At 44.3% G+C, this 23,206-nt stretch overlaps 1 protein-coding gene across 1 annotated transcript in view; it reads right to left on the bottom strand.

The window, feature by feature from the left end:
* Positions 1 to 23,206, bottom strand: part of Dock8 (dedicator of cytokinesis 8) — a 189,667-nt gene that overhangs the window by 97,079 nt on the left and 69,382 nt on the right. Inside the window, exons 5-11 of the mRNA XM_032891748.1 lie at positions 21,850 to 21,973; positions 20,100 to 20,312; positions 14,183 to 14,268; positions 8,942 to 9,008; positions 5,740 to 5,889; positions 1,470 to 1,550; positions 288 to 447 (exon numbers count right to left, since the gene is read on the bottom strand). Coding sequence (XP_032747639.1) covers positions 288 to 447; positions 1,470 to 1,550; positions 5,740 to 5,889; positions 8,942 to 9,008; positions 14,183 to 14,268; positions 20,100 to 20,312; positions 21,850 to 21,973 — 881 coding nt within the window. The remainder of the gene's footprint in view (positions 1 to 287; positions 448 to 1,469; positions 1,551 to 5,739; positions 5,890 to 8,941; positions 9,009 to 14,182; positions 14,269 to 20,099; positions 20,313 to 21,849; positions 21,974 to 23,206) is intronic.

The following is a 23,206-nucleotide window of genomic DNA, read 5'->3' as shown; positions in this document are numbered from 1 at the left end:
GTTATTTTCAAGTATTTTAACTTTTGAGATGGGATGGCTACTCAAAAGTAACTTTTTTAAAGGCTTAAAACTCCATTCAAAGTTCTTAGTGTAAGAGTGTACAGGCTCCTTAACTGCTCATGGCGATTGGGGTCACTGGTCAAGCACAGATTTGTAGTTTATTTATGATCTTCCTCTCATCTACTCGCACCTCCTCTAGATCTCCCAAGTCCTTACTAATGAGCAGATAACTGCAAAGCTGCCCTATGGGAGAGCCCTCTGCTTCCTGTCACAGATGGAGAGCTTACCAGTCCCAGGCTCCACGTCTGTGCTCTCCCTTTCAAGGGTGGAGACGTTGAAGAAGCTTGCTAAGCTGATGGGGGCCCAGGCGAAGGGCATCCGGTATTTCCCCAAACGTTGGCAGAAGGATTCAGCTTGGAGCTTTAGTTTTTCAACCTTTTCTTTACTCTGGAGGAAGATGATAAAGAGACAAGATGAAACAAACAAAATATCCGCACCAAGTCAGCCGACCGAAGCTACTACACTGATGGGCCTGGTGGGGGCCCCCGGGCCTGAGTCAACAGGAAGCAACAGCTTAGGCTCAAGTCTAGCTGATAAGGAAGCAAAGGTTACAGAAGGAAGAGGGTTTTTTTTTTCCCCCTAAAGGACACTCATCAATTAGCAGATGACAGTTTTTGCTATGAAGACATGCCCTAGACTTGTTATAGCAGCAAACAGGCAAACATATCTTTTACCTAGATAACTTCAACTCTCCTGAGAAAAACCTGGGAAAGAAAAGCTAGTATGTCCCAAGAGAATCTACTTTACAAAAGCTACTTTGAAATTCTAAGAAGATTCTTAATTATTCCTAACAATGTCATTGTTGTTGCTAACACTTCCAAGGGATTCTTCCTAAACTCATACTAACAGATTTTTAAAAAACCACAAATGTCTGTCTTTATTTAGTTCAACTAATTTTATTTGACGTTTACAGGACTGATTCCAAAAGAGCCATGTTTTAAAAACCATACTGGGAACTTTCACAGATTGGCACTGGGAAAAGTCTCATTCATATCTTAAGGACCTACAATGTGCTAATTAATTTATGATGAGCAGGAGCGGCAGCTGGCCCCCAGCTATGAACACTGCACAAGACAAGACCTTGTGCTGTTGAGGAAAACCAAGAGCTCTTGCCCTCTTCTGCTTATGGGGCCTTGGCAACCCTTTCAGGTTGGAGCCTCAGAACCAAGGCAGCAGGTGTGGCTTGGTCTAAGCCAGAGTTCACACTGGCAAGTGGCATCTTTAGGGTATTCAATTGTGTACGTCTTTAAAACATTATCTGTCAGTAACTGGTTTCTCTTTCCTCTTTCATGAAAATAAAATGTACCCATGTTTTAAAATGGAAAATATGATAGTCACCTTCACTGTTTTGTGGAAACTTTTGGAAATTAGGTCATCGTAAGATGTTCCCAGTACTTAAATGGCCATACCTTTCCACCATCACTTTCTTTGATGATCATGTAGGGTTCTGCACAGTCTGCGATCTCTCCTTGCTGAAGGACCTTTTCAATCTACCAACAAAAATAAAATTAAAACAAAGTGAGTAAATTATATTTATATAATGGGATCTAATCAACCATAAAAATAATGTTCAATTACAATATTTAATGACATAGGATGTTCATTACATAGGCTCTCTGATTTAAAATTATAGCATGGAGCCGGGTAGTGGTAGCACATGTCTTTAATTCCAGCACTCAGGAGATACAGGCATGAGAATCTATGAGTTTGAGGCCAGCCAGCCTATTTAACAGAGTGAGTTCCAAGACAGCCAGACAGAGAAACTCTACCTCAAAAAAACCAAACACGTCCTCTTGCTCCTGCTTCCTCTTGCTCTCCCCTGCCCCTTTGTCCCTTCTCTTCCCATTCCCCTCCCTCTTCTCTCCACATGCTCATGGCTGGCCTCTCCTCCTCTCCTCTTCTCTCTCTCTCTCTCTCTCTCTCTCTCTCTCTCTCTCTCTCTCTCTCTCTCTCTCTCTCTCTCTCTCTCTCCCCCCTCTGCCCTACTACCCTCTTAACTCCCCTCCCATGCCCTGAATAAACTCTATTCTATACTAAAAAGAAAAAAAAAGCAAAACCAAACACACCACACACACACACACACACACACACACACACACACACACGGAGCCTACCACAGAGTTCCAGAGGTGAAAAGGCACAAGGCATATTAAAAAGATGACAGCAAACGCTAACAGTGGTTTCCTGATGTGATGGGATTATGTGTGTTTTTTATTGTCTTCCTATTGCTGATGAGAAGTTTCTATTTTTAAACAATAAACATGTGTTATATCCACAATAAAAAATGCAATAAAAGTTATTTTATAAAACAAAGCCCAGGAGATACATGTAGGAGGTGCAAAGCTTGTTTTCTTTATTATTGCTTACCAAGTAAAAATGAGACCTGGGCTCTGCAAAAGTCAGGCCTGGAACTAAAAACCTTCCACAAAACAAATAAACGAACAGATTACATGATCTGTAATTGTGCCTTTGTATTTCCTGTTAGGGCTGCTTTCCTGTGAGGGATTTAATAGCAGGAAATGCTTTGAGAGGTTTTGTCTTTTCCGTCTGCTATGGAGTACTAGTACTGTCTTCCACTTTGCCTCAAGTTAAGGAGTTGACAACTGATTGTCAAGAATATGGGCACCATGTTTAGGGCAAAGAAAGGGGAAAATCTGAAATGTTCCAATTCTTTACTGCAAGAAAATTTAAGTGAAATTAGATGCTAAGACTTGGCCTTGCTTGAGACACCTGAAGAAGAAATCTGGTCAACATATGGCACGGGCACACATTCTTAACAGGCACCAAATAAAGCAGAAACGATTTATCCACTGGTGAAGGTGAGTGCAATGGAATTTCAAAGGAAGTGGCACAGAGCTGCTCAATGGACAACGGTTCCACAGGTAGTCCCCATATAAGTCTCTTTTTACAAAAGAGGTTTGAAAGCTCATCCCATGGCCAACAGTGTAAAAGAAGGCTGGCCCTGAGAGATGAAGCACACTGGAAATATGGGCACAAAGGGCTTGAGCCCGAAACTGACCAGAGTTCCTGACCACCAGCATTTGTTCCTTCACTCAGTCATTATTTATTCCAGAGGTCTGCGTGTGGTGGCTGCTGGGGAGAATGGCTGTGAGCACAGTAAACATGGCTCCTCTCCTCCCAAAGCTCACCACCAGGGCTCTGCAGAACCAACTGAAGAGAGCCTAAGTTTTCCACGAATTCAACAAATAAAGACATGGTCTTTAGAGTAAACCCTGAGTAGTCATTAAGACTCTTTCCGGGCTGGGACTATAGTGTAATGGCAGAGCACTTGCTTCTTATGTACAAGGCTGTGGGCTCCATACCCAGCACCACAGGAAAGTAGAGAAGGAGGGAGGGAGGGAAGGAAGGAGGGAGGGAGGTAGGGAGAAAAGATGGAAGAGAGAGAAAAGATAAAAGAAAAGGAAAAGAAGAAAAGGTTTCCGGTAAGAACTTTATGCTGGAACTCTGCCAAGATGAATGGACATCCCTTGCCTTTATTCGAGGCCCATGGCAAGGCTCCTCACAATCTAGAATCAAACATCTACAGAATCGGGAACGACTCTCTCCTTTGCTGCACTGGTCAGGGTGACTTTCCGAGAACGTCAGTCTGATATGAAGCCCTCACGTTTGGTTCTCTTGGCTGGTGTGTGAGCACGTGTGACTGCGAGCCCTCATAAGCATGGGCATGGGCAGAGGAGCACACTAGGGACAGCTGGGAGCTTGAAGGTAAAATGGCTACTTTCTAATGCACCCGTTACAGCCACAGAGGGGGCTTTAACGCCTAGCTGGTCTATTTCTAAACTCTTTTTTAAAGCGTGAGGCTCACACCCATCCTCATTTGTCAATCAAATCCTTTCATGTACCCAAAATCTTCAACTAAATCTCCAAGCCTGAAATCATCCTTCTAAGTAATATATATGATAACTGAACGAGGTGACTCCGCCTAGGATACATACAAGATCTTGGTGTTCATCTTGGGAGTAAAAATAAGAAAGTGAGAAGCCTTTTCCTTTTCATGTGACATTTACATGGGTTGTCTAAATATTATGTGCTTGAAGGAAAGTCGTTCTAATGAGGGTCTTACAATTAAGACAAAGAGACCAAAGAAAGATGGCTTTCCAGTGGAGACCTAATTTCTTACTAGTGCGTTATTTCTTCTTTTATGTGTATTTGTGTTTTGCCTCCCTGTATGTCTGCATGAGGGTGTCAGCTTTCCTGGAACTGGAGCTATGGACAGGTGTGAGCTGTCATGTGGGTGCTGGGAATGGAACCCCGGTCCTCGGGGAGAGCAGCCTGTGCTCTTAACCACTGAGCCATCTCTTGGGCCCCTAAATTTCTTAATCATATCCAGGCATCTTACAATGTGTTTGTTACTTTCAAATAAGTACACCTCCACATTAAAAAATCTGAGAACATGTGTTGTCAGCGGTAGCGACCAACAGATTACCATTACTAGGTAATTACTGTAGGTTAATAAAATCAAGTAGCGCTGGAAATAAAATTAGCTAGAACCAGTGTGGTTTTGTTGGTGGCCCATAGAGAGAACTGTATATTTAATGACAACGCTGTTATAGCTGAAATTGAGTTTTCCTGTACGTTAAGTGCCACAGTGAGAAGCACGTAGAGTTTACAATAATACCATCAGATACATGTTCTTAGCAAAAGACTTGTCATTTTATTTTTATTCTTTCTTTTTCAGTTCCTGGGGATTTACTACTGAGCTACAGCTGAGATCCCTGAGGCATGCCTGCCAATCCCAGCGACCGATTTTAACATTCTAGATCCTGAAACAGGTCCCTTTGAGCTAGCCATCTTTGTGAAATAATGTAAAAGAAGCAAACGTCAAGCTGCCCAAATTCTTTGGACCCTACACGCCACTATTCAACCATATGGAAACCAGCGATGCAGACACAGGATACCAAACCGAACGGAGAAATGCCCAGACACAGAAGTCTGATTGTTCGTGGGATCAGACGCTTGGATTTAACTCATTTTGAGCTATTTAAATGTTTTGCCTCTGAGAGTCAGTGAGTATAATTACCTGGCCAGGTTGTTAAATACCTGATGCTTGTTGTCAGATTCAAACTAATAACGTTAATATGTAGAGGAAGGCTCTGGTCTTCTGAATTTTCTTATATAGACAGTCTCTAGTGGAGTGGAGTGCTATTTTTAATGGCCCCGTGGATTTTGACTCTCACTAGACTAATAAAAGAAAGAGTGAGGATGAAAAGGGCAGCACATCTCAGGTTGTCAGAGGCTGGACTGGGTATGCTGGGCTGAGGGCGCTAGAGACACAGGGACACTGGGAGGAGACCTTTCATCATGGCAAGCTCCCAGACAAGGACTGCTGAAGGTGCTTTCCTCAGTTAGGGAGGGCCAGGCTTTATCTGAAGTTTCAACAACTTGTGGAGATCAGTGTGATCACCCTACCTCACAGGTAGGAAACCAAGTCTGAAGAAGTTCCAGAGTCACAGCAGGTCACAACATAATGTCTGACTGCAAAGTCAGGATTGCAACCTCCGACCACAGGCTCTGCAAGCCCCCAACCTTTCTAGTCTTCCAGCAGAGGTTACTTGTAAGGGCGAGTGTTGTCAAGAGGGAAACAACACACACATCACAAAGGACACACAAGCCTGCCGTGCGATTCCAGTCAGCATTGCTGAGTACTGTATGGATCACCTTGACAACCAGGTAGATGTCTGAAGATGGGTAGGTGACCGAGAACACTGCAGACCTTGCCTGACTCGACGGGTCAACCGAGGGTGTGTGAGCTCGCAGAAACCCTTTGAACTGGTCGGAGTTCAGGTCACAGTGGAAGTTTTCTGAGATCTGTAAATGGCCAGCACAGGGAAAAGTCAGTTAGAGGCGATGGGTTCTTGGTCTCAAATGCAACAAGAGTTGAAAAGTCACAGGGAAATTCTGCTAAAGGAAGGATAACTATGGCTGTTAGAAAGTCTGATATTTTGTTACAATTTCTCATCAGTTTGGAGTCGTATGAGGAACACTTAATTTGTATTAGCTCACCAGCATTTTCTGGGTATTAGTGAAATGTGAGTTATTGCCCTGAACACGAAGGGGACACAACCTCAGCCTTACAATCACGGTGAAGGGAAAGCAGACACAGCAAACTACGGTAAAAGCAAATCAAGCCACTACATTCATGCCCAGAGGCACCGTGGAAGTTTTAGAAAGTACAAGATGATTAGGGTAATGAGGAAAATCACGTATGGAGGAGACGTTAGAGACAGATGAGTGATTCTCACAGGCAGAGCTGCAAGGCACAGAGGGCAGAGTAGAAAGCACAGACAATGATCTCAGAGGCTGGAAGGCCTGGACTGAGTCTAGCTTAGCTTGACTCTACCTCAGAGGAGGAGGGAGGAAGGATGAGAGCAACCCTGAGGCAGCCTGGCATGCACACTAAAGACCTAAAGATGTCGTTACCTGTGGGAGGAGGAGGTTGGTAGAGGTAGTGCATCCTGAGCATGACATGCTGCTCAGCACTCGTGGGCTTTCTAATTTAGGTGATGTGGCAGCCATTACTGGGTTCTTTCTGTCCTTGCTAAGAGTGGGTTAGTGAGAACTGAGGTAGTTTCTAGTCACCACGTGGACAAGTAGAGTGATCACGTGACTAACTTGTCTCCAATGAATGGGGAACAGAACTGAGATATTAAATGTCCAGGCCTCCTCCACTCACCATCTCAAATATTTCGTATCTCAGGCACCAATGGCCCAACGTGGAGTGACTGGGGAGAGGACTGAGGAAGGAGGAGCTCTTGGCAGCCTGGGTTTCTGAATGACTGAGTGGAACAGGGAGGCCACTAACCTGCCACTCACCCCTTACCACTTTGAACTATTAAGGAAAAAAAGACAAGGACCTCTTACTATGGAAGCCAGTGATTTTAAGGCTGTGGTCCTCTAACAGGATGCCACTAGATGGCTTCAGCACCATCAAGAAACCTGTTAGAAATGAAAATTCTCAGCCCCCATCTAGACTTACAGGGACAGAGAAACCTGGTGAAGGGCCTTAGACCCTGTGTTAGACCATGTATTCCATATGACTCTGTGCATACTAAAAATCTGAGAACTGCTGATTTTTAAAGACTTTATTTATGTATTTATTTATGTGCATCTGTGTGTGAGTGTATGTGCACCTGTATAGGCAGGCAGAAGGTGGGAAACAGTGTTGCTGTCCTATTCCATCATTCATTACCTAGTCCTTCAAGACAGGGTCTTTCCTGAACCATGCCATGTTTGTTTTTGTTTTTCCCAGCTAGGCTGGAAGCAATCTTGTACCTCCACCTGCCTCAGATCTGGGGATACAAGTATTTGTGGGGACACCTGGCTTGTTATGGATGCTAGGATCTGAACTCCAGTCCTCATACCTGCTAAGCTATCTCTTCAGCCCTGAGAACTACTGCCTAAAGAGGCTTATTTTATGTGTATGAGTGTTTGGCTTCACGTATATCTGTGCACCATGTGCGTGCAGTGCCCACGAAGGCCACAAGAGAACACTGGATCTCCTAGGGCTGGAGTTACAGGTGGTTGTCAGCCGCTATGTGGGTGCTGGGAATCCAACTGGGGTTCTCTGAAAAAGCAGCCAGTGCTCTTAGCCACCACCTCCTAAGTCCTGTCTGTTTTAGCATCTAACCGTTTCACTAATCTGAAGCCCATCTATTGTATTGTTTTAGAGCCGCACATTTCCTTCAGCATAGCCAGCTACATGTGAATAATACCAGAAGCATGATGGTCATCCTGTTGGGTTACAAATGTCTAAACTACGGAACATTTAAGACCTCGAGGAAGAATCTCAGGTCACTGGATTCTTCCAATGGAAAGATATTTTATGGTTGGTGATGTATTCATTAATTTTCGTAGTTACTACACATGATTTCTGCCATTCATTATGAAGTTAATTCTCTCTCTCTCTCTCTCTCTCTCTCTGTGTGTGTGTGTGTGTGTGTGTGTGTGTGTGTGTGTGTGTGTAGGGTAAGAGCAGGATGTTGGATGTCTGCCTCTATTGCCTTCTGTTTTACTGTCTTAAGACAATATATCTCCAGCCTTTAGAAGTGTGCAATTATGCTGGCTTTTTATATAGGTGCTAGGGATTCAAATTCAGGTTCTCATGCTTGCATGGCAAGAGCTCTTACCCACTGAGTCTCTCCTCAGCCCCACAATGAATCTATTTCATAGAAAAAACAGAACACCCAAAAGCAACACCCAAAAACTTCAGGCAGAAACCGTGCATAGCTGACATGTTGAAAACAACATTATTTTACATTACACACAACCTCAAGTGTTACTTATTTCTTTCTCTATCCAACCAGCTGTGCCTCCAGCAGGCCTTGCCCTTAAACAGCCTTCAAAGAACACAACAATAAATGTCCAGATCAGGTTTTTTTTTTTCTTTTTTTTTTTTACAAACGTCAAATTTGATGTGGATGCTGGGGCTCAGCAGAGTGCACTTGACCCACAAGCATGGGTGTCTGAGTTCGAATCCCAAGATTGTACATAAATCCAGCATGGCAGAGCCTGGGAATCTCTGGATCAAGCCCAATCGGGAAGCTCTGGGTCCAATTGAATGATCCTGCTTGCACAGGTAGTGTGCAAATCGACTAAGGAAAACACAATTCAACTTTGGGCCTACACACACATACATATATGTTCACATATCTGTAAATACACATAAGCACTCACCCATGCAGGACAACCTGCACATGCGTGCACACATGTGTGAGTACACACACACACACACACACACACACACACACACACACACACACACACACACCTGCTGTGCTTTCTTGCAACCAACTAGAAATGAGGTTGAAAACATGAACCCCAAAATCATATGGGGTGTGTGGGATGGGTGGGGTTTTCATACCTTTTTCCTTTCTTTAACATCATAGAGGGCAATACTGGCAAACAGAGGTTCGATTTCAATCTCAAACCTGGAGAGAGAGAGAGAGAGAGAGAGAGAGAGAGAGAGAGAGAGAGAGAGAGAGAAATATGAATGAGAATGAATATCAATATGGTTCTAGCCTGTGTATGTTTGAATGTCCTAAAAGTGCACAGATACATAAGAATCGTTAAACATGTGAATGTGATTCCATAAATGCAGGGATAACTCCACACAAGTCTGAGAGACACACAGATATCAATGGGAAAATTATGAGATGTTAATGAAGAATTCCAGATCATCTGAGGTCATGGTGGATACTACATTCTCTTTAAAAATGTTTGCTTTAAAGAAAAAAAAAAGTGCTTGTCGGTGGTACTGCAAGAAAGAGAGTAAGCTGAACAGAATGTCGGTTTGATCCAAAACACTACCTCACGTGCACATCGTGCTGGGGACTCACAAGTGCTGGACAAGTATTCCACCATGGACCCACCCCCAGCCCCAACGGTACTTATTCCTACTATAGCTGTTATGTTCTAGAGAACAGACTCTTGAGTGATTCTTAGGCAGTGGGCCTGTCCACACTCTTCTGCTGATATCAAATCTCTGTTATTTGGGGCTGGAAAGATGGCACAGCAGCTAAACGCAAGTACTGCTCCTGCAGAGAACTCGGACTTGATTCCCAGGACCAACAACAGGAGCTCCTACTTGTAATTCCAGGAGATCTGACTCCCTCTCCTGGCCTCTGGAGGTACCTGCACTCACATGCCCTCCCCCACATGTACACACAAGTAAAACATAAAAAATTAAACAAGAAGCTCCAACTGTCTGCTATTAAGTTCTAAGGGATAAGACATTTTACGTAGTTAAAAAGGAAATATCTAATTGCTTTTCCTTAGACTTAGAGTAGAACATTAAGATACTGACTGGGCCATGATGCCAATGAATACGCGCCCCGCCCTCACTGAACGTGGCTGAAGGCTGTTCACTTGAGGTAGACTGAAGACAGGGCAGGAAGGGGAGGGATTAAGTACACGGCACATACTGAGGTGCCCTGGCCCTGTTTGACTTAGAATGAGGAGCTCTTGGGGCTAGGGGTTTATTTTAGGAGAAGAGTACCTTCTTCTCCTAAGCTGTAGGTTTAGTTCTAAACACACACACACACACACACACACACACACACACACACACACACGCACACGCACACGCACATACGCACATGCATACGCACATACACACAGACAAAACAGACACCCCACCAAAACCAGAGACAGAAGCCTCTCATATTAACCCTGACTGACGAGTCCTCCTGAAACCGACAGTTTGAAGAAAGCACCCCAAACTGCTTCTTTCCCACGTCAGACATGTGAGGTACGAGTGAATGTCCCCAGTGTCTCCGTCCATGGACGACAGCAGTGAAGAGGCTGAGCAGTTACCGTGGCCTCAGAAGCTACACAAACTAGGGCACATTTTCTTTCAAGGCAGGTGTGGGGGAGTGGCCTTCCTGTCATAGTTTTTTCTCAACAGAGAACTTTTTGGACAGACAAGAGTTGGTTGGTGCACGACATCTTTAATGAAGAGATAATCTGGAGTAAGGGTAGACTCAGGCAAGGAGTCAAACAGAACTGGGTTCCGCTCTGTCAGCACCTGCTACTGTCCTTCCTGACTCTATGTGTGTCTTCGTCAGGGGTTCTATTCCTGCACTAACACCATGACCAAGAAGCAGGCTGGGAAAGGAAAGGTTTATTCAGCTTACACTTCCATGTTGCTGTTCATCACTAAAGGAAGTCAGAACTGGAACTCAAGGAGGTCAGGAGGCAGGAGCTGATGCAGAGGCCATGGAGGGAGGTTACTTACTGGCTTGCTCAGCTTGCTTTCTTATAGAACCCAAGACTTTCCAGCCCAGGGATGCCACCACCCACAGTGGGCCCTCCCACCCTTGATCATTAACTGAGAAAATTCCTTACAGCTGGGTCTCATGGAGGCATTTCCTCAACGGAGGCTCCTTTCTCTGTTATAACTCCAGCTTGTGTCAAGCTGACACACAAAACCAGCCAGTACAATGTGTTCATCTGCAAAGTAAGGAAGAGGACAGCTCTCCCTATTTTCCATGGATGCCTTAAGAATCATTAAGATAATGTATGTACCATATGTAGAAAGCAATGTCTAGCAGCGACATAACCTACCACAAAAACCTGATCTACTGACCAAAGGATTAGTACATTGCATGTATATCATAATTATATATATATATATATATATGGGATATGATAGATGAAATAAACCCATTTGAAGGGACAAGTGGTTCATTCCATTTATGGGATGCATCTGTGTAGTCAAATTCAAAGATAGAAAGTATAGTGGTGGTTACCAAGAGATGGGCTGGAGGGGGTCATGGGGAATTAGTGCTCAGTGGATACTAAATTTACTTCAGAAAGGTAGAAACATCTAGAAATGGATAGTGGTGATGGTTGTAAAACAATGTTCTTGTCCTCAATGCCACTGAGCTAAACATTAAAAATGATGGGTTTTGTTACATACATTTGTCTGTCTGTCTGTCTGTCTGTCTGTCTGTCACACACACACACACACACACACACACACACACACACACAGCCCACGAATACCTTGTCAGAAAATAGCACTTCCCCCTTTGAGACAGGGTCTTGCTATTTAGCTCAGGCTGGCCCTAGAACCTGTGATGTCCCTGCCTCAGCCTGAGAGTGTTGGGATTACAGGCATGAGTCAAGATGTCAGGCAGGAAACAGAACTTTAATTGAGGCCTCCACTGTGCTGGGGTTCACCGTGTCTCCTGCCTGGGTCAACCTGTATTTATTCATGTACTTTCTGACATGCGAAAGGTCTGAGCACTGCTGTGTAATAGATTGGTACTGAGTGTCAAACTCTTCGTGTTTCAGGGAAGAGAGGAGAAGCCCATTGTGAACTCCTTTCCTCCTCACAGCAGTGCAACACAGCTCACATTCCTGCTCTACTGGGAAGCTGCAGTGCAGAGAAACGCCTGGCAGAGGCCACAGGTGAGGACTTCAGGGGCAGGCTGCGGGGCTGCCTCTTTTGAGTAGAGGGCAAGGGCTTTTTCTACCACTCTTTTTCCAGGTGTGGTCCTCAGACACCAGCATTTGAGGCAACCATGCAGGGGTTCTGGATCTGCCTGGGATCTTCTGAGGCAGAATCCCTTGCAGGGAAATGGCTAGAGGACGTCTCCCAAACCTACATTAAGACCACTCCTTGGCTTAACTTAATGTATATTAAAATTTTGATGTTAAAGACAGTCTTCTGAGTGGAGGTTACATTTTGCATGATGGTATTAAATTTGAAATTAAAGATTGCCCATCCCCATGAATTATAAAACAGGAAAATATTTTGTGGTCACCATTTTTTCTTGCTATTCAGAATTTGCAGAATTGGCACCGCTGTGATTCTTTTTCCTGTGCCCTCAAGGCTCTATCCATTTCTCGAAAGCAAAGCAGGAATGGTGACAGAGGTGAATACATTTCCAGGGATCTCCTAGCTAGTGAAATCTAGGGTCTTATGAGCAGAATTTGTTTTTCGACATCAACGGTAAAGCACGTCTACCCCACTGTTGTTAGTTTTATTATTCATATTTTTACAAAGTTTCTAAAATTTCTTTCTTTCATCCAGTTTACAGTTAGGATCATTTCTTTGGTTTTATTCTTCTCTTATGGATGAACAAATAATATGAACGGCATTTAAGTCACTTGAACATGCCAAAGTCATGTATGTGTGTGTGTATGTATGTATGTATGTATGTATGTATGTATGTATGTATGTATGTAACAAGGGCACTGGCTACATACATCAGTTTTATTTAACCCTCTTTTAGGAGCTGGGAAAACATCACTAGAAACTGACTTGACAGTTCTCATGAAAGAAACTCAAGTGACTCCATGTTTTTTAGCTAATTCATCTGTAGCTCAGCAGGACGAGTTTCCAATCTGTAAGAACAGCTGCTGCATGTTTATGTGTTAGATAAGTCTGGAAGGCGCGTGACAATTAGCCTGGGGGAGTATTTCTCTACCTTCAAATCTAAACTGCATCTGACAGCCTAATCGACTGGGGGTAGGTGTGGTGGGCTGGTGCAGACCTTCTCAACAGCGGGAACAAGCTCTTTCAGCCAGTCCGCCTGCTGCTTTTTGACTTGCAAGGACTAGAATTTGCCTTTCTGTGCCCATTACTTAAGACAAATCTGGTTTATAGCCTGGTTATTTCAACGGGAGACTCTGATACCCACCCCAAGGGATTGGCTAAAGTGAACGGATACAACAAAGCCAGCACTGGTTCCTGCTTGAGTAGTGGTATTGGCACATGATGAAGGGCAGAACCAGGGAAGACAACAGGCTAGAGTTATCTGAAAGAACAGAGCCCCAACTGAGAAAATGCCTCCATAAGTTCGGGCTGTAGGCAAGACTGTAGAGAATTTTCTTAATTCGTGTTTGCTTGGGGAAGGGCTCAGCACATTGTGGGTGATGCCATACATGGGCTGGTGGTCCGGTTTCTATAAGAAAGCAGGTCAGGCAAAGCATGGGGAGCAAGCCAGTAAGCAGCACTCTTCCATGGCCTCTGCAACAGTTCTTGCCTCCAGGGTCCTGCCTTCTTTGAGTTCCTGTGCCGATTTCATTCAGAGATGGGTATGGAAGCATTAGGCGAATAAACCCTTTCCTTCCCAACTTGGTGACAGTGTTTCATCACAGCAGTAGTGACCCAGTCTAAGACAGGGGTCAATCTATGGGTCTCAAATTCACCCACGGCAGTCAACTATTCTACCATGTAGTTACACATCCCGCCCACTGTTATTTCTCTTAGTGTAAGAAAGTCAATAATTGGGGTTGGGGATTTAGCTCAGCAGAGCGCTTGCCTAGTGTTTAAGGCCCTGGGATTGGTCCCCAGCTCGAAAAAAAAAAAAAAAAAAAAAAAAAGAAAGAAAGTCAATAATTACCTTAACACACTTAACTTTCCCAGACACCCGGTGTTTGATTTCCATGTTATAGAAGTCTGTTTGTTAAAGGCTTTGTAGAAATAGAATCCAGGGAGTCAACTTGGGTCTCTGGTCTTTCCATTACCCCCATGTCCCCCTCTATTGAAGAGATGCTGGGAGAATCCTCTGGACCCCAGTGCCGATGATGCGGCCTAGCTTTTATCTAAACCCAAGGTGGACATCAGTGGAGTGGCTGTGAGTCTGATACTTACTTCAGGGTCAGCACCTTCACCAATATTCTGTTGCCCAGATGTTCCTTAGGACATTCTGGTACTGGACGGATTTCCACAGCGTCCTCCTGTTAACAGTCACATCGTAAAGAAGTCGTTAGCCACGGCCCATCAGGCCTCGTAGTTGGAGTTAAGCCAGGGGAGGAAGGGCTGCCCTCCTTGTCCCTGCTTTACTTCTAGCTGCAGAATAATGCTCTGGCTTGAGAAGAGAGTTTGCCATCCACCTGCCAACATGTAAAGCCAGCAGGTGCAGCAAGCACGTTCTCCTCTCAGAAAAGGAGCATTTAAGAGAAAGTGAGAGAGAAAGGGAAAAGGGAGGGAGGAATGAATGGAGAGAGGGAGGACAGAAGGAAAGAGGGAAGGAAAGACATGGAAACATAGCTATGGCTTAGTAACATCTACCAGACAGCATTGCAAAAATTTGTGGCTCGTCTTTCTCCCTGCTCTGAAGCTGTAAATACACATTCAAAAACCACTTCTCTTTCCAAGTTTTTTATTTGTATATTGTGTTTCTATTTACTGTGGGGGGGGCGCTTGCTTGCTTTGTGCATTATGTGTGACACACACACACACCATGACTTGTATGTAGATATCAGAGGAAACCTCTCTTCTTCCACTTTGTGGTCTCCAGTGATCACCTCAGGTCCTTGGGTTTGGTGAAGAGCACCTTCAACTGCTGGACCATCCTCCTAGCCTCTGGGCAAGAGTTTTAATAAATAAATTTGCTGTCTACGTTTCAGACTTGAAATCTGAGTCACAATAACTATCGATATTTATAACAGAGCCTTGTCTTGGTTTGATTTTTAGTCTCTTAAATAGGTTTGAAGTTGAATTATAAGTTATATGCATGTACGCAGCTAACACATGCTGACGGTCTAGGTGTAAGACAACTGGGTGTTGACAAGAGCTACCAGCCATCAAGTTCCATCGCAACTTTACATTTAAATCTGTGCCACGGACCATGTTAACTGTATCCCTATTCTGCAAAGACAAATAATATGCAATTTTGAAGCTTGAATTCACACTCTCACAGCAGGCTAGCCTACCCTACTGGTGTAGAATCTTGGGCTAATGCTCATAGGAAGCCAAAGCACTGGGTCATTGTCTCTTGTCTTTTCCTGGTCCATAAATGGTCAGGGTTCTCTCACCCCAACACAGCTCAGTAATCACTTTTCCCAAAAGCACTTGCCACCTCATGGTTACCTCTGTACCTAGTTTGGTGGGATGATCCAAGTAGTAAACTCGCCCCCACCCTCTTTCCCTCCAGCACCCACTGAGAGGCATTTTGCTGGTAGAACTACTGACTTCCCCTCAGCAGAGGTGAGCTGGGCTCCTAAAGAGAAAGCTGGGACTGTCAAGGTTACCAGAGCAGATACCTCTGCAGGAAAGACCCACTTTCTGGAGGAAACATCACATTTAGTATTTCTAATAGTAGCTTTGGTTTGAATTAGAACTTTGAGAATATTCTTTAAATAATCATTAGTTGAGGAAATTTTAAACACATAGAGGTAGAGGCACTAGTCAAGGGAACCACTATTCTTGTTCACTTGGCTCCAACAATGTCAGCACAGGCTGCCTGATTTTGCCTTTACACTCCCTTGTCTGTTCCCCACACTTAATATTGGATTACTTAGAAGCAAGTCCCCACACATCAGAGAGTTTCATATGTAACTATTACAGTACACGGGGGTGGAGGGGACAACTTTAAAACATCAGTAGTAACATTGTTGACCTAAAATTTAACTCCCATCTTTTACTGTCACAAAATACTTTGTATCCGTTTGCTAAGTCGGGATTCCTAAGCTTCTTGTGTCTGAATTTATTGAGGCTTCACATGTACCAGAAATAAGAGATAAGTCCCAAGTAGCAGAAGGTGGAAATGGGATGCTTCCTGAATGAGTGGATTCCTGAGGTTTTCCTCATCCTGGGGTGTGTGTGTGTGTGTGTGTGTGTGTGTGTGTGTGTGTGTGTGTGTGTGTTTATGTGTATATACGGGAATATAAATGCTATGTGTTTGCCCATATATGTGTATGCATTTCTATTAAGAGAAGAGAGAGAAGGGAGAAAGAAAAAAAGCATGATAGTCTTCCATTTGCTATGGATCTGGTAATCTAGTGCCAACTCCACATCTGACTCCTGTGATTCTGTTATGAGAGCCAGTGAGTACCCTCCTCCTCTGTTTAAAAGTGTTTTTAGTTAGGTTCCATCACGTGTAACCAACAGACTACGCAGTACACTACTCTGTGATGTGAGGTAAAAGAAGGGCATCTTTTTTTTTTTTAATTTTATTTTTCTTGGATACTTTGTGTATTTACATTTCAAGTGTTATCCCCTTCCCCACACCCTTCTCCCGTTCCCCCAGCGTCTATGAGGATGCTCCCACTACCATCCACCCACTCCCACCTGGACACCATGGCATTCCCCTACACTGGGAAAATGAGCCTTCACAGGACCAAGGGCTTTTCCTCCTATTGAAGCTAGACAATGCCATCCTAAGGATTACCACAGAGGATGTCTGTTGCAGGATGAGTCTGAATTAGGGAAGGGCTTGCATGCTGACGACTTGGTAGCTAAATCCCTTGACCTTTTCTACGGACTCTTAAATTCTCAGCAAAAGAGTTTGCCCTTCTAATGTTTTTTACTAGGAAATAAAATAGGGTAACATAAAATAATCTCATGTCATTAAAAAAAAATCAGCATTTATAATCTTTTTAGAGTGGGCAGAATTCACCTCTGTTCCATAGGACTTTCTCGGCTAAAGTTCAAGTGACCAGCACAAACGCCATTTCTTTGAGAATGACTTCAAAATATTAAAGGGTGGTGTAGAGGCTCTCAAGCATTTTACACATTCCAGTTTACAAGCAGCTGGTATGCTAATTACACTGCATTCTTCTCCACTCCATAAAAGCAGCCATTGGGACCTCAGGTAAGATATAACTTTCAGCCCCCATCTGAGTTTCTGCATTGTCTCAAAAGCCGTAAATATCAAAGCTCTACACAACAGTTTACGGTTCATTTTTTGAACATCTTCCCACTCAATCCAGGGAGAGTGTCTGAGTCATCCTGTCCCCTCCTGTACCTTCTTCTCACATACGATGTCCACTTTACTGTCTTGTGTTACACTGAGCGTCTCCATCATGGAGATGGGCAGAAAGCAAGAAAGTAAAGGTCAAATCTGTTAGATCCAATATTTCTTGACAAATCTGATTTTTTAAAGTCTTAATGTGAATAAAGTTGAAACATTAGAAGAACTCACCTGTGTTTTAACAGTATGTGCTGTGACCAGGTTGTTGTATGCAGGCATGTAAGCAAGCACAGAGACTGTTAAGGCCCCTGATTTATAATTTAGTTCAACAGCTGGATCCTGAAGAAATTGCTTAAATGTTTCCACTCTTAGATCCTAGTTCAAAATACGGTGATGATAATATTGCCCAAATTCTTCGTAATTAGTTTTAAAACAAACATTTAAATCGATAGTAAAATTATATTTATGGGATAAAACGAGACGTCGTATGTATTCACTGTAGGAAGAGGTTTTGTTTGTTGTTTGTTTTTCAAGACAGGGTTTCCCTGTGTAGCCCTGCTGTTCTGGAACTAGATCTGTAGACCAGGCTGGCCTTGAACTCACAGAGATCCACCTGCCTCTGCCTCCCAAGTGCTGGGAGTAAAGGTGTACACCATCACCACCCAGCAGCAGAAGATTTTTATACATTACCTTGCAAATTTATCATTGTGCTTGGTGGTAAGAAAGTTAAGTTTACTCTTATTAACAGTTTAAAAATGCACACTACCATATCATTAATTGTGGTCACCACACAGCAAACCCCAGTGTTCTAGTTTAACTAAAACTTTCTTTTGATCAATCTCTCTCCCTATCTGTCTACCCATAAGTTTTAGTTACTTCCTCTTTACTTTCTCTCTATGAAATACTTTTTATGTGTTCCATATAAGAAAAAAAATCCACCCTCTGTGTGTGTGTGTGTACCTGGAACTCACCATTGTGGTTAGATTGGCAGTGAACCCAGGATCCGTCTGTCTCTGTGCCCAGGGTCAGGGTTACAGACACACGTCACAATGTGCAGTGTTCACGTAGGTGCTGGGGTTCTTACACCTGTGCAGCTAACACTTTACCCACTGAGCTGTCTCCCAGCCCCAAGGTACCTACTGATTGATTTAATGATGAGCAATCTATTTTTCAGTGTATCGGCTTAGTCTTTAACTTTCCCATTTTTTTTTTTTTTTTTTCGGAGCTGGGGACTGAACCCAGGTCCTTGCACTCGCTAGGCAAGCGCTCTACCACTGAGCTAAATCCCCAACCCCTTTCCCATTTATTTTTATATTTGTTTGCGCTGGGGGCAGGAGGGGTGGAGGTCAGAGAACAACCTTCAGTTCTCTCACCAGCATGTGGGTTCTGGGGATGGAACTCTGGTCATCAGTATGTTCCGTCTTCCTTGTCCCAACATGTTTATCTTTAATCTGCTTCAGAAGAAACTGCAACTAAGACACATAGCTAAGAAACCAAGATGAGTGGAAAATAAAGACAAAAGAGAAGCAACTGGGGACACATAAACGTAAGCTGCCCTGCTCAGTGGTCTTCAGAAATGTGACTCCAGGCAAGGGATGTTCAGGGCTTGAGGGACATCTCCCTCTACATCCTCCTAGGGGTGGGGCTGGATGATGAGCAGGCCACTGTCCTGTGTGACACTGCCACAGTGGACTTGAAGCTGCAGCTCCTTCCTGCTGCTTCAGGTCTCCTTACAGGGCAGTGGGGAGTAAATCAAAGGGAGCGGGGTGGGGAGGAGTGGGGAACCAAGAAGTCACAGGGGCAGCAGCCACAGAGGAGCAGGCTCAGGCTTTCTGATATCTAGCTTGGTCCAGGGACCAAATGTCAAAGATTTACATCTACAGACAGGTACATTATCTTCGACGCAAATTTTCCCCAAATCTTATTCATTTTTATCATTTGTCCATGAATGTTTATATGAGGACCCCTGTGCAGGCCTGTGCCTTAGTGGGGATGTGGAGGTGAGAGGACCATTCTGTGGGGATGTGGAGGTGAGAGGACCATTCTGTGGCGTCTGATCTCTCCCATCACTTTTATATGAATCTGGGGAATCAAACTCAGTTCTCCAGGTTTGCCTGGGAAGCACTCTTGTACACTGAGCCATCTCTCCAGTCCCAGGTCTTGGTTCTTGTAACTGAACTTTATGTAAAACATGAGCGGCAGAGACAGAGTGGCTGTCTGTGCTGGTGAGATCTGGAGTGCAGGGATCCTGACAAACAAAGGTAAGGGCTGAAAAGAGCACAAAACACACAAGGAGTCAAAGCACATAAGGGTTGAACGATGGCTACTCTCACGTCATCCAAAGTGCTCCAGCAAATAACTGCAGACGACGTCTAAACTGCTCTGGGCAAATTCAGTAAAGAGAGAGCTGGGAAAACAGGATCCTAAAGCTTCACACACTAGGGGCATGGCTGTGATTATCTCTGCCCAGAGCATATTCAAAGCAGGTGTCTCCACTTGCTCATTAGGGCCACAGGGGAAAAATCTTAACAAAGCCTTTAATAACACCAAGCTTTAAGTAACAAAGTGTTTCTGTTGGGTTACTTATGAAACACACCCCCTAGTAGCTGGATGGTTGGCTCTGAGTGGTATACTGTACACAGACCCTTGAAATGTTCAGAAAATTCAAGTGCTGTGAGAATTCTAGTTATTGCTATAAGAATTCCATCAATATGAGGATCGATAAATGGCTCTCCAATTATACAAGTGTGCTTAAGTGAAAGGAGCCACGCAGAAAGCAATCTGATAACCACGCTGTTCTACAGTGGCAGAGAGCAGAAAAATACTTGGCTTCCCTTGTCACCAATATCCTTTCCTGTGGGAACCTGTACCCACCTCATCTACGGATGGATAGAGGGCGAAGAGCTCAGCCGTCCGATTGGTCTTGCGGGCCTCCTCTTTCTCCTTCTCAAAGTCCTCAGCACTCAGCTGAAGCAGGTTTTCCAGCCGCTCATCAGGCTGCAGGCTGCGGAGGTCGAAGTCACAAGAAGTGATGGGGCCCTTCCCAGACACATCACACAGCACGTTGAAGCGATGGCGGGGTCCCGTCTGTTACAGAAAACAATCGGTCTTCATGAGGGTCAGGGATTTCATTTGTCAATGAGAGCTAGACTCAGGGATGTCTCAAGACTGCTCCCGCTGGGGTCCACAGATTCTTGTGTCTGAAGGGATTTTTGTTGGTTTAATTTGTTTTGTTTTAACAAACTGAGGTCTTGGCTTTCTGGTGGGACTATCCTGAAGTGAGGTGCTCTCTCTCTCCTGGAAGCAGGTCATTACTCACCAGTTAGATAAGCCAGTCCTGAGCAGGGATGTGAAAGCGTCACTGTGTTCCTATCAGTTATTGGCTGGAGCCAAGTCTCTTGGGAACCTCGCTCAAGTCTCAGGCTGGAGCAAACAGACAGAGCTGGGACAAGGCATAGCCTGGACTTCGAATGGAGAACATTTTTCTAATCAGAGCTTGTTTCTAGACTAGAAATTAAGACAAACGCTAAGGAGCCTTCAAAAAGTGTAAGTACACTTTAAAGCTGAGTGTTAAGTTTGCAAATACAGAAATAAGAGGTTGGGATCCTGTCACAGGGTCTTAGGGGTTGGGATCCTGTCACAGGGTCTTACTAACGGCTATGGGAGCAAGCGTCAAAGAGAAACCACAGAGTCTCAGCTACAGCTTCTAGGTGCAGTGGGAACCCATCCACCTCTGTCTGGTTTCTTACCTACAACATCAGCCCGATGGACAAGCACACTGACTTAAAAACCGTGCGCCATGGCTGGTTCTTCTACATTTCTGTTCTAAAATACACACAAGCCTAAACATCATCTCAGTCATCTTCGGGCAGAGTTAAGGACTTTCATTCTATAGAGCAGCCGTCCTTACTTTCCATGTGGTTCTTTACATCTTGCAAGACTGAAACTCTGTACTCACTACACACTAACTCCCCAGTCCTCCCCAGTTGCCAGGCAACCACTCTTGATGCCCCATCCTTCCACGATGGACAATTGATTGCTCCCATCTTTTGGCTACTGGGAGTAATGTTTCTGTGGACACGGGTATATGCAGCATTGAACAAATCAACTCTAACCACTCTGTGAAAATAATTGGAACAGCAATAACAGTAGCCAGCATTTACTGGAGACTAAGTGAAGCTGGCAAAATCTTTACACTTCTGACTCAATACTCACCATCTCGTGAGGTACACAGTTATCATCCTTGGTTTCCAGGGAAGGTAACTAAAACCCAGAGAAGCTAATAATGAATGATCACTAAGAAAGGTCAGGCAATCTGAAGGTGAAGTTTTGACTCATCCTGGTTCTAACAAGGTGGGGCCAACTGCTGGTCCTGTCCCCAACTACAGCCCCTTCACTTTTTCCATTTTAACCACTGTGCTTTGGGGTTCCTATTTGAATCCTAGTTTCTGCAGCTAGCTATAAACCACTTTGAGGAAAATAGTCACTGACTCAATGGTAGAGTTCCTCCTACTTGAATGTTCATGAGTCTGACTTTTATTCTAGTTTTTTAAAAAAAAATTGACAGCATGCCTGGGGCAGAGCCGCCTGTCTCCTGGTAACCATGTTTGCTGACAGGAAGTACCTGAGTGGCCGGTTCACTGCACTCCAAGGTTTCTGACTCAAACGTCTGTTTCTGAAGCGTCTTGTGAAAATCTCTGCGAGATCCAGTCTTTTTAAAGCTGCAAAACTCTGGACTTCCTTGGTTTCTTTCATTGTTGACACAGTTCGATTTGGAGGGAGATGAGGAATGGGAGAGAGGGAGAAAGAGGCAAGGCATTAGGTTAAAAATAAAGACACGGGGAAGCAGTGGAGGAGGCTGCACAGAGGACGATTGTAAGGCCTCCATCTAATTACGCACCCAGCCCTCACACAAAGCTCTGTTGTAATGACATATGAACCGGCCTCCTGGCTGGCCCATTATGAAAGGCAGGAACGCCTGGGAAAATGCCACTTGTAGAGGTGTGGTCACTTCAGCTGTGGGCACTTGGCTCCAAGCTGAAGCTGAACTGTGACTGCAGTGTAAGAGGCTGAGCTAAATCTAGCAATGTGGAGAAGCAGCAAATAGAGATTGTGTGAAGATAAAAAAAAATAGAAGAAGCCATTTCAACTCCACATCAATGTTCTTAATGAGTAAGAAAAGCAGGACACCGCTAAGGAAAAATATAAAAAAATAATTTATGCACCAACATTCTTTGCTAACAGGCCTACTCTGGAAACTTCAGGAGAACTCTGTCAGAGGGATGGGAATATAGATCAGTGTCAGTGGTCAAGCTCTTACCCAGCATGCTTGAGGGCCTAGATTCATTGGTGTGTGTTCTCATACTCCCTCCCCCTCTGTCTTCTCCCTCCTTACTTCCCCTTCCTCCTCTCTCTTTTCCTCTCTCTCTCTCTCTCTCTCTCTCTCTCTCTCTCTCTCTCTCTCTCTCCCTCTCTCTCAGAGGAGTCTAAAAACAGAATGGTCAAGGCGCTCACTGAAGAAGCAAGACCATGATGGAAAAGGCAAGAGCTCTAATTTGTCATTTCATAACCAGCATGGATATTCCCTATTTTTCTGACTGAAAGACTTCTTGGAAAACATGCTACAAAATGTACACACACCTAATTTGTGTGCTTTCTGCTTTTACTGTAAAGACTGCTGTGCAGGCTGTAAAGGGACATGAATGTGGTTAGAGTCTATTAGGCAGCTCAAATGGCCTATGGGTAAAGAGAGACCCATAGGAAGCCAGCAGTGATTCAAACGCCCTTTATAAGTCTCTGAAAGGGTAGGGGCATTGCAGGAAGAGAGGCACACGCAGCAGGTGCTGAAGGTATGGTGGTTCACTGTATTAGTTAAGGAGGCAGGAGATGCCCCAGCACCTTTGGCTGGGAAGCCAGGGCAGGGCTTCTCTTGCTCAGAAGAAAAAAAAAAAACAAAAAACCAAAAACCTTTTGAGGAAAAG

This window comes from Rattus rattus, chromosome 2 (assembly GCF_011064425.1).
Source record: "Rattus rattus isolate New Zealand chromosome 2, Rrattus_CSIRO_v1, whole genome shotgun sequence".
Classification (NCBI taxonomy): Eukaryota; Metazoa; Chordata; class Mammalia; order Rodentia; family Muridae; genus Rattus; species Rattus rattus.
The sequence above is the reverse complement of the archived record's forward strand: the minus strand, read 5'-3'. Positions and strand labels throughout refer to the sequence as shown.